At 51.6% G+C, this 11331-nt stretch overlaps 1 protein-coding gene and 1 long non-coding RNA gene across 2 annotated transcripts; one reads left to right on the top strand and one right to left on the bottom strand.

Moving 5' to 3' along the window:
• Positions 1-4146: 4146 nt before the first annotated feature.
• Positions 4147-8896, bottom strand: LOC134759241 (uncharacterized). Its single transcript, XR_010135285.1, has 3 exons — positions 8798-8896; positions 8249-8346; positions 4147-5098 (listed from the first exon to the last, which is right to left on the bottom strand). It is a non-coding gene; the product is annotated as an uncharacterized lncRNA (long non-coding RNA).
• A 437-nt stretch (positions 8897-9333) lies between these two features.
• Positions 9334-10810, top strand: C8H10orf95 (chromosome 8 C10orf95 homolog). The gene has a single exon (XM_019034465.4). It carries the CDS (start codon positions 9334-9336, stop codon positions 9970-9972), a length of 639 nt encoding a protein of 212 aa, XP_018890010.2. The 3' UTR covers positions 9973-10810.
• The last annotated feature ends 521 nt before the right edge of the window (positions 10811-11331 follow it).

Raw genomic sequence — 11331 nt, 5'->3', positions numbered from 1 at the left:
CCTTTGCCTTATGGAGGACTTGGAACTCAACCCCTAGCTCCAACACTTCTTTGCTAAGGGACTTCTTTATTATTATTATTATTATTTGAAACAGGGTCTTGCTCTGTTGCTCAGGCTAGAGTGCAGTAGTGGCATGATCTCAGCTCACTGTAACCTCCACCTCCCTGGCTCAGATGATCCTCTCACCTTAGCCTCCCAAGTTGCTGGGACCACCAGCTCACTCCACCATGCCTGGCTAATTTCTAGAATTATCTGTAGAGATGGAGTCTCACTATGTTACCCAGGCTGGTCTTGAAGTCCTGGGCTCAAGGGACCCTCCCGCTTCAGCCTCCCAAAGTGCTGGAATGATAAGCATGAGTCACTGCACCTGGCTGGGACCCTCCTTTTGTGAGTCTGTTTTATGCTTTACAGGGATTTTTCAGACATTAAATGAGAAACAAGGGTGTAGGAACTTTGTGAACTGCTCATCTTTATGACCTTCATTGATGGTTGTCGGCTAACTTCCTGCAACAGGAATATTGTCCTCCTCCTAACAACCGCAGCAAATGGTCCAATGTAGACGCCTAGTGTCCAGGGGCTACAGCTTATTCAACCAGTTCCTGGGGAGCCCCCAGGGATGCCATGAACCTTGCCCCCAGAATCCATCTCCCACTAACCTGTCTCATTTCCCTCCTTCCCAATCTCTCTCTTTCGGACACCCTTCACACTTCCCATGTCACCCCAAGCCACACATACACGCACACACATACATACACCCATCTCTCTTCTAGACTTAGACAACTGCTGAAACTCCTCCTGATCCAGAAAGCCTCATGAGTAGAAGACAGGTGATCATTTTGTCCCTCTCCTCACCTCTTACCTCCATCTGTGCTTTCCTGGCTGTGAGAACAGAAAACCCAGCATTCAGCCTGGGGTCCGGCACACTGGGATCTCCATACATTTGCTAAAGGAGTCTCCCCGCCTTTCTATCTGTGGCCAGCATGTGCTTTTATTTCAAAGCAAACCCGAGTCTTTACTTAGCCCTCCCTGGGTGTCCAGTGGGGAAATGGAAATGGGGAGGGCTGGCAGGGGCCAGAGCTGGATGTGACCCAGGAGAAAAGACCTTTGGTCCCTCACAGCCAGGCGAGGTGGCTCACGCCTGTAATCCCAGCACTTTGGGAGGCTGAGGTGGTTGGATCACGAGGTCAGGAGATCGAGACCATCCTGGCCAACATAGTGAAACCCCATCTCTACTAAAATACTAAAATTAGCTGGGCGTGGTGGCGTGTGCCTGTAATCCCAGCTACTCAGGAGGCTGAGGGAGGAGAACTGCTTGATCCAGGGAATCGGAATTTGCAGTGAGCCAAGATCGCACCACTGCACTCCAGCCTAGCAACAGAGTGAGACTCTGGCTCAAAAAAAAAAAAAAAAGAAAGAAAGAAAAACAGAAAAAAGAAAAAAAGAAAAGATCTTTGGACTCTCACGTTGCACTTAATGCCCCACAGTTACACTCTGAGGCCCCTCAACCCTCTGATTATATAGACAACGTAGCCAGTTACCTTTTATGTCAGCATCAGGGCAGGGCCTTGTGATTCTGTCTGATTTCTCTTTCTGGTTGCCAGTCACAGAGCTAACTGGGAGGGGAAATGCAATGAACTAGAGGCCATATCACCTCCCTAACTCATTGAGCCATACCGGAGTCCCCAGACCATGGGACAGATTGTGCACTCTCTGTCTTTGAAATTCTCTCCTCCCTTTACTTCCCACCTCTCTGATCTAGTTTCTGCCATGTTCTCTTCCTACCTAATAATTCCTCCTCAGTCCCCTTCACTGCGGCACTTTCTCCCAGGGCCTCTAAAGGAAAAGGGAGGGTGTCCCAAGTTTCCATCTTGAATACTCATATACTCACTCAAACTTTTAATCCATGCCAGGCCACAGGCTGTGAGGTAAAGGGGACTTCAAAAACAAGATTGCTGGCCAGGTGCGGTGGCTCACGCCTGTAATCCCAGAACTTTGGGAGGCCGAGGTGGGCGGATCACCTGAGGTAAGGAGTTCAAAACCAGTCTGGCCAATATGGTGAAACCCCATCTCTACTAAAAAACACAAAAAAAATTAGCCAGGCCCGGTGATGGACGCCTGTAATCCCAGCTACTTAGGAGGCTGAGGCAGGAGAATCGCTTGAACCCAGGAGGCGGAGGTTGCAGTGAGCCAAGATCGCGCCACTGCACTCCAGCCTGTTGACAGAGCAAGACTCTGTCTCAAAAAATAAAAAAAACAAGATAGCTACCTGCAAGAGGTGTTGAGTGGGGTCCAAACAAGCTGGCAGCCAAGATGTCAGTAGTGTGATAGGGACCAGATGGAGACAAGCCCAGGGTGGCAGCTGTTACGGTAATTTCACCTAGTACCTTTTCCTTCATGACTACTTCCACACCTCCCATGTCCAACCTGAAGAGAATATCCAGAATGGCCCATCCGAATTCACCATTCCTTAAACTTCCAATCTCCCTCCAGCATTTTCTACCTCCAGGACTGCCTTAACTGTCCATCCAGGTGGCCAAGGCGGAAACATGTGCATCCACCCTCCATCCTACGCACTTCATCAAAACCACCATCTTGGATCAAGTCCAGGTGAATCCTACTCCCATCTCTCTTTTCCATCCCTTGCTCCTGTTTGGTTCTCAGCTTTCCTAAGCTAACACGAGAATCTCCTCCATGACTAGCTTCCACCCCCACGCTCTCTAATCTGTCCTCCATTTTGCCCTCAAGTGAGTTTCTGATCGCAAGCTTCCCTGAGCAAAAGCTTCTCAGGTTGCTATATACTGAAATTTTTCATGGCCAGATGCAGTGGCTCACATCTGTAATCCTAGCACCTTGGGAGTCTGAGGCAGGAGGATCGCTTGAGCCCAGGAGTTGGAGACCAGCCTGGGCAACATAGTGAGACTCCATGTCTACAAAAAATTTCAAAAAATAAAAAAATCAGGCTGGGTGCAGTGGCTCACAACTGTAATCCCAGCACTTTAGGAGGCCAAGGCGGGCGGATCACAAGGTCAGGATATCGAGACCATCCTGGCCAACATGGTGAAATCCCGTCTCTACTAAAATTCAAAAAATTAGCCGAGCACAGTGGCACATGCCTATAGTCCCAGCAACTCGGGAGGCTGAGGCAGGTGAATCGCTTGAACCCGGGGGGTTGCAGTGAGCCGAGATCGCGCCACTGCACTCCAGCCTGGGCAACAGAATGAGACTCTGTCTCAAAAAATAATAAAATAAAAAATTTAAAAAAATTATGTGGAATGTGGTGAGGCACACCTGTAGTTCCAACTACTCAGGAGGCTAAGGTGGGAGGATTACTTGAGCCCAGGAGGCTGAGGCTGCAGTAAGCTATGACCACACCACTGCTCTCCAGCCTGGGTGAAAGAGTGAGACTCTTGTCTTTAAAAAAAATTTTTTTTTCATAACAAAGTGCTGGCGGGGGGGGGCGGCGGGGGCGGTTAGGAAATATCCTGGGGTGTATCATTGGTGGAAGCGATAGACCATTTAAACTAGCTTAAATAAAGAAGGAATTTACTGGCCTGTGTAAGTTAAGTCCAGGACCCTTTCTGATTTCTGTCCTGGGAAAAGCAAAAAATCCCCTCCACCCAACAAGAAAATAAAGTCCTAGGCTTGCCTCGCATTGGCCCATATCATGTCAAGGGCTAGCCCAAGTCAATCACCATGGCCAGAGGGATGGCTGTGCTGAAAGGCTTAGCCCTAAATCACCCAAACCTAAGGATACAATAGATTCAACTCCACCAGAACTACTTTCCTGAGAATAGATAAGGTGTGGGACTTCAAAATACTGGGGACTGGCACTGGAATCAGGGTGAACAAATACTGAGAAACTCACAGCTTGGCCATTATTTTTCTCATTTTGCCTGAAAATTTCCTTCCCAGGCTCCACTTGAGCTTCGTCTTGCTTGCTCCCCACTCTCCACCCAGAAGAGATGGAAAACCTGGCCAGTGCCATGGGTCCACTACTGAACTCCAGGCTGGGGTGTGGTCAGTCCATGGATAGCCATGAATACTCCCAGGTGCTGGGATTTTAGGACAGGGACGAAGTTATAAACTGGAGCAGGGAGGTGTATTAGTTTCCTACTGATGTTGTAACAAATCACCACAAACTTGGTGTCTGAAAACAAGACAAGTTTATTTTCTTACAGTCCTGGAAGTCAGAAGTCTGAAATGGCTCACTGACAAGGTGTTGGCAGGACCGCATCCCTTCTGGAGGCTCCAGGGAAGAATCCATTTTCTTGCTTTTTTCAGCTCCCAGAGCCTGCCTGCATTCCCTGGCTCATGACCGTCTTCCGTATTCAAAGCCGGTGATGGCTGGTTAAGTCTTTCACTCATTGCATCACTCTGCCTCTGACTCTGCCACCTCACTATTCCACAGTTAAGGACCCTTGTGATTACATTGGGTCCACCCAGATAATCCAGGATCATCTCCTTATCTTAAGGTCAGCCCATTAGCAAACTTACTGCCATCTGCAACCTTACTTCTCCCTGGTCATGTAATATATTCGCAGGTTTCCGGGGTGACATTATGAACACTTTTGGGGGGGAGTGTCTTTTAAATTCTCTCATTCTGGAACCAATCCTTACAGCAGAGAGAGGGCGAGGTTCCTAAGGAGTGTTGTAATGGTGCCCTTGAGATTTCAGCACCCCAGCATTAAAATTTTTTTTTCCTGAGCAATTAGTACTTAAAATTTTAAAGTTTTTTGTATATATTTGTGGGGTATATATGATGTTTTGATACAGGCATGCAATGTGAACTAATCATATAATGGAGAATGGAGTGCCCCCCAGCATTTTTAGTGACTAAAAAAATGAGAATTCTGATCACAGGCCAGGCACGGTGGCTCAAGCCTATAATCCCAGTACTTTGGGAAGCCAAGGCAGGATGATCACCTGAGCCCAGGAGTTCGAGACCAGCCTGGGTAACATAGTGGGATCTCATCTCTACAAAAATTAGTCGGGTGTGGTAGTGCACACCTGTGGTCCTAGCTACTCAAGAAGCTGAGGTAGGAGGATCACTTGAGCCCAGATCAAGGTTGCAGTGAGCCCTGGTCACGCCACTGAACTCCTGTGGGGAAAAGAAAGAGAGATCAGATTGTTGCTGTGTCTGTGTAGAAAGAAGTAGACATAGGAGACTCCATTTTGTTCTGTAAGAAAATTCTTCTGCCTTAAGATGCTGTTAATCTGTAACCCTACCCCCAACCATGTGCTCCCTGAAACATGTGCTGTGTCAACTCAGGGTTAAATGGCTTAAGGGCTGTGCAAGGTGTGCTTTGTTAAACAAATGCTTGAAGGCAGCATGCTTGTTAAGAGTCATCACCACTCCCTTATCTCAAGTACCCAGGGACACAAAACACTGCGGAAGGCCGCAGGGACCTCTGCCTAGGAAAGCCAGGTATTGTCCAAGGTTCCTCCCTATGTGATAGCCTGAGATTTGGCCTCGTGGGAAGGGAAAGACCTGACCGTCCCCAAGCCCGACACCCGTAAAGGGTCTGTGCTGAGGATGATTAGTAAAAGAGGAAGGAACGCCTCGTTGCAGTTCAGACAAGAGGAAGGCATCTGTCTCCTGCTCATCCCTGGGCAATGGAATGTCTTGGTGTAAAACCCGATTGTATATTCCATCTGCTGAGATAGGGGAAAACCGCCTTAGGGCTGGAGGTGGGACATGCGGGCAGCAATACTGCTCTTCAAGGCATTGGGATGTTTATGTGTATACATATCTAAAGCACAGCACTTAATTCTTTACCTTGTTTATGATGCAGAGACCTTTGTTCACGTGTTTACCTGCTGACCTTCTCTCCACTATTATCCTATGACCCTGCCACATCCCCCTCTCCGAGAAACACCCAATAATGATCGATAAATACTAAGGGAACTCAGAGGCTGGGGGGATCCTCCGTGTGCTGAACGCCGGTCCCATGGGCCCCCTTTTTTCTTTCTCTATACTTTGTCTCTGTGTCTCTTTCTTTTCCACGTCTCTCGTTCCACCTAACGAGAAAAACCCACAGGTGTGGAGGGGCAACCCACCCCTTCACACTCCAGCCTGGGTGACAGAATGAGACCTTGTCAAAAAGAAAAAAAATTCTGAACAGGCCGATGCTTGCTTGCACATGCTAACCACTCACTTTCTGCCCAATATTCCTTGTTCCCACAATATAAACTGCTGATGTGCTGTTTCTTGGTCAAGCAGGAAGAGGTAACTTTGTGGTCATGAAAAAAAAATTGCAGGCCGGGCACAGTGGCTCACGCCTGTAATCCCAGCACTTTGGGAGGCCGAGGTGGGTGAATCACCCGAGGTCTGGAGTTCAAGACCAGCTGATCAATATGGTGAAACTCCGTCTCTACTAAAAATACAAAAAATTAGCTGGCCGTGGTGGCGCATGCCTGTAATCCCAGCTACTTGGGAGGCTGAGATAGGAGAATGGCTTGAACCCAGGAGGCGGAGGTTGCAGTGAGCCAAGATCCCCGCCATTGCACTCCAGCCTGGGCAAAAAGAGCAAAACTCCGTCTCAAAAAAAAAAAAAAAAATTGCAGGAAGGAATGCCTTGAAGGACGTTGTGACCAGCTGCTGATGCCCAGAAGTCTGGTGGCTCAAGGGGTTATCTGAGACTGAAGAAACACAGACTTTTACCCTGGGTTCCCTGAAATGCCCCCTCCGTCACTCCTTAGTCACATAAAAACTCCCTGCTGCTTTTTGAGACAGGCTCTCAGTCTGCCACCCAGGCTGTAGTGCAGTGGTGTGAACACAGCTCACTGCAGGCTTGACCTCCTGGGCTCAAGTGATCATTCTGCCTCAGCGCCCCAAGTAACTGGAACTACGGGCACATGCCACCATGCCTGGTTTTTTTTTTTTTTTTTTTTTTTTTGTAGAGCCAGTGTTTCACCATGTTGCCCAGGCTGATCTCGAACTCCTGAGCTCAAGCAGTCCGCCTGCCTCAGCCTCCAAAAGTGCTAGGATTACAGGTGTAAGCCACCCTGCTGCTTTTTTTCTGTTAATAGGGATTTGAGAGATTTGCTCTCCCGCCTTCACACTTTGGCCAAATCAAATAAACCTTTCTCTATCTCCCACTGTTTGGCCTTAGCTGTGCATCAGGTTCACCAGCCTGAATCTGGGTTTCTATGACAGTGTTAGAGTCCAAATGAAACCCTAACCAGGCCCCTTTTTTCCATCCACAGCCCAGCTCCAGCACCTGCCTTCAAAAGGACTGGCCCGAATTAAGACTTGGAGCAGTGGCTCAGTCACGAATAGCATGACATCACCAGGGTGACTCACCAAATGGTGGCCACCACCAGAGGGTAGCTGAGTTTTGAAGGATACTGAGAACCCAGAAGACCTTTCTGTCAGGGCTGCTGGTGATACTGCTTCAGTCAACAGGAGATGGGGAAGGAAAGTGTGGCAACATGGCAGCCCTGCAGCTGGGAGATGGTTTCAGTTTTAATCATCCATAACTACCACTCTCCCCACTGGAGAAGGAAGAGGTGCAGGGGTTGTGACCCACACCAGAAGGGACTGGAACTCAGACAGGGCTCACCCCATCTGGAAGAAGCAATCTTCCTGCCTTCATTCAAATGGCTTCTGGCCTTTGACATCAGTTGGACTGGGTTCAAATTCCACTGCGGTACTTACAGGCTGTGTGAACCTGGGACAGTGGCCTAAGTTCTCTGAGCCTCTGGTTCCTTATCTACTAAAAGAGCATGACATCACTATGCACTTCACATAGCTATTAACAATTTAAAGTAGGCCGGGCGCAGTAGCTCATCCTTGTAATCCCAAAACTTTGGAAGGCCAAGGTGGGCGGATCACGGGGTTGGGAGTTCAAGACCTGTCTGGCCAATATGGTGAAACGCCATTTCTACTAAAAAATACAAAAATTAGCCAGGTGTGGTGGGGCACGCCTGTAGTCCCACCTACTTGGGAGGCTGAGGCAGAAGAATCGCTTGAACCTGGGAGGCGGAGGTTGCAGTAAGCCAAGATCGTGCCACTGCACTCCAGCCTGGGCGACAGAGCAAGATTCTGTCTCAAAAAAAAAAAAAAAAAGAAAGAAAAAAAAGAATTTAAAGCGGCCGGGCGCGATGGCTCACGCCTGTAAAATCAGCACTTTGGGAGGCCAAGGAGGGTGGATCACCTGAGGTCAGGAGTTCGGGACCAGCCTGGCCAACATAGTGAAAACCCCGTCTCTACTAAAACTACAAAAATTAGTAGGAGGTGGTGGTGCACCTGTAATCCCAGCTCCTCGGGAGGCTGAGGTGGGAGAATCGCTTGAACCTGGAAGACGGTGGCTGCAGTGTGCCGAGATCATGCCGCTGCACTCCAGCCTAGACAACAGAGCAAGACCCCATCTCAAAAAAAAAAAAAATTAAAGCGCTTATGTAACATTCTAGAGTGGGAGGACTTCGAGACAGTCTGCGAGAAGCTCCAGCATAGGTGGGCAATAAGACCAACATTGTGAGCCTGAGTCTTGAGACAGACTGGGGGTTGAATTTTGCCCTTACAATAGCCAGCTGTGTGAGTTGGGATGAGTTATTTAACCTACATAAGCGCCAGTCACTGAATACACTGGACACCAACTGTGAGGCAAGCAGCTTTTTGCTATGGAAAGCAGGGGTAATATCAGTACCCCCTTCCTCGGATCGACATAACTTGCAGTTAGATGCTCCCAGACAACTCGATTCAGTGTCTGGTGTGCAGGAGTTTCACTCAAATGTGAGGATAACCCAATCCACCTGCAGGCGCTGGGAGGCTGGGGTGTAGTGACTGGGAGCTAACCGGATTAGACAGCCATCAGTGATACTGTAGGAAGGGCATCCTTGTAGGGTGGGGCCACTACGACCAGTACGGCTCACTCAGGTGTAGACAGACGCTGGTAGCTCCTGGCGAGCTCAAGGTGTTTCCTTTTGCCTGGTAACCAGGAGTGGCTGAGGCAGGGCATGGAGCGGAGCAACGCAGCTACAAAGTGCGGAGAGGAGCCCCGCTCTGGATCCCGCCGGCTCCCCAAGGCTGAAGGAGACAAGTGAGTGGGGAGTCACTGGTAAGAGCACCCCGGCGGAGGGCTTGAAAAGGCTTCTTATTGTCTGCTGGGAGCCTGAGGCTCTGCCCGACCTTGGGACAAGAGGCAAGGCGGGGAGCTGAATGTTCGATTTGGGATGAATTCCCCCAAAGCCATGAACCGGCGTCCCGGGGAACCGACCCACAGGGACAGGAGGCGGTTAAGTAGAAAGTCTGTCTACATATCCCTTCCTCCGCCGCAGGTCTGGATCCGCAGGAGCCCCCAGTAAGAACAGCAGCCGCCTGGGGGGCCGACCATGTATGTGTACAGCTGGCCGCCGCCCAGACCGTGCGTCTGGCCGCCGCCGCAGCTGCTCACCTGCACCTACCTGGCCGCCCCTCTGCTGCTGCCCCCAGTCCAGGCCCACAGCTTCCGCAGCCGGCCCGGGAGCCTGCACGCGGGCGAGTGGGCGGCCCCACGGGAATACCACCGCTTCTACGGCCCCGCCGCGCCACCCGAGGCCGCGCCGCCCTGGTGGGCCTGCCCTCCGGCCTACGCCACGACCCTGCGCCGACCCTGCGCCGCCGCCGGCATCTCGGGACTGTCGCTGCAGGCGCCCGCGGCGGCGGCCGAGAGCTGGGCGCCGTGGCCCGAGGGCGGGAGCCTGCAAACCGAGCTGCGCTGGGGCCGCGTGGAGCGCGCGCGGGGCCCGCCTCTGCAGCTACCGGACTTCGTGCGCCGGGAGCTGCGGCGCGCGTACGGCACCTACCCCCGCGCCGACGTGCGCGTCACCCAGCGCCGCGGCCAGTTCCTGCTGCAGGCGACGCCGCGCGTGCCCGAGCCCGACCACCGCGTGGAGTGGCGCGTGCGGCGCAGGCCCGACAGCGGCGACAGCAGCCCAGCTCGGGAAGCCGCGGAGCGCGGCCGCCCCAGGAAGAGCAAGGGCCTGAGCTGAAGCCGCCGCAAGGCCTAGGGGCCGGCCCGCGTGCACGCGCTTGGCTCTTTCCTGTGTGTGCCGCCGCCGACAGGCAAAAGTGAGCCCTCACCTGTGCGCGGGAGGCGGACGCGCCGCTCACCTGTCTTTTTGGCTTCTCCCATGACTGCCTGCCAGTTTCCTGCACTTGTTTCTCTCGCTTTATTGCTGGACGGTGGGAGAAGGGCAAGTGCAAGACGGAATCAAGGGCACCTCTGGGTGTTCTGTACCTCTTTCCTTCTTGCACCTTGGGAAGTGGAGGACGTGGGATGGAAGAAGGGCCTGGACCTCCCTCCTTCCTCCTCCCCACCTTCTCCTAAGGAGCTTGCCCTGCAGTAAGCCCCAACTTTCCCTTCCTCTTTTCCCTCTGTCAGAGTCGTCGCCCACCCCCCTTTCCCACGGCTCCCCTACCCCCGCCTTCCTGCCAAGCCGAGGGGCGACGGTGATCCCCAGCTTAGTAAGAAAAGTAAATAGGCCGGGCGCGGTAGCTCACGCCTGGAATCCCAGCACTGTGGGAGGCCGAGGCGGGCGGATCGCTTGAGCTCAGGAGACCAGGTTGGAGACCAGCCTAGGCAACATGGAGAAACCCTGTCTCTACAAAAAAAAAAAAAAAAAAAAAAAAATTAGCCGGGTGTGCTGGTACATTACTGTAGTCCCACCTGCTCGGGAGGCGGAGATGGGAGGATCACCTGAGCCCGAGAGGGCGGGGCTGCAAGGAGCCGTGAACGCACCACTGCACTCCAGCCTGGGTGACTGAAACCCTGTCTCAAAAACAAAAAAACAAAAACAAACAAACAAAAACAATAAATAAATGAGCGAAGTCAAGTATACACTGCGAGATCATTGTTATGTTTTGGGGTGGTGTTTCTCCATCTGTTTATCTGTTTAATGGGAGTCTTACCGCCCACCCTGGGGTACAGGAAGGTAGGGTGGAGGGGCGTGAAGTTGAACTGGCCCTCTGGAGAAAGCATGTGTCTGATCTCTGGGCCCAGCTGCCCTCTTCACCATCTCCCTCCAAGTGTGCAGGCCAGCACCTTCTAACTCTCCTTGGTCCTTTGGCCCACCACCCGCCGAGATGCTGAGGGCATAAGCTCTATTTTTGAAGTGTGGAAATCTTCACTAGGAAAGGGATATCTGAGACCTGAGTTTAGGGCTGGCTCTGACATTTTCTACCTGTGTAACTTAAGGCTTTCTGACTCTCAGTTTCTTCATCAGTAAAAGAGGCGTAAAAGTAACCCAGCCTAATTGGAAGTTAAGATGAATGTCTTGGCCCGGCGCGGTGGCTCATGCCTGTAATCCCAGCACTTTGGGAGGCCAAGGTGGGCGGATCACGAGGTCAGG

This window comes from Gorilla gorilla, chromosome 8 (genome assembly GCF_029281585.2).
Source record: "Gorilla gorilla gorilla isolate KB3781 chromosome 8, NHGRI_mGorGor1-v2.1_pri, whole genome shotgun sequence".
Lineage (NCBI taxonomy): Eukaryota > Metazoa > Chordata > Mammalia > Primates > Hominidae > Gorilla > Gorilla gorilla.
The sequence above is the reverse complement of the archived record's forward strand: the minus strand, read 5'-3'. Positions and strand labels throughout refer to the sequence as shown.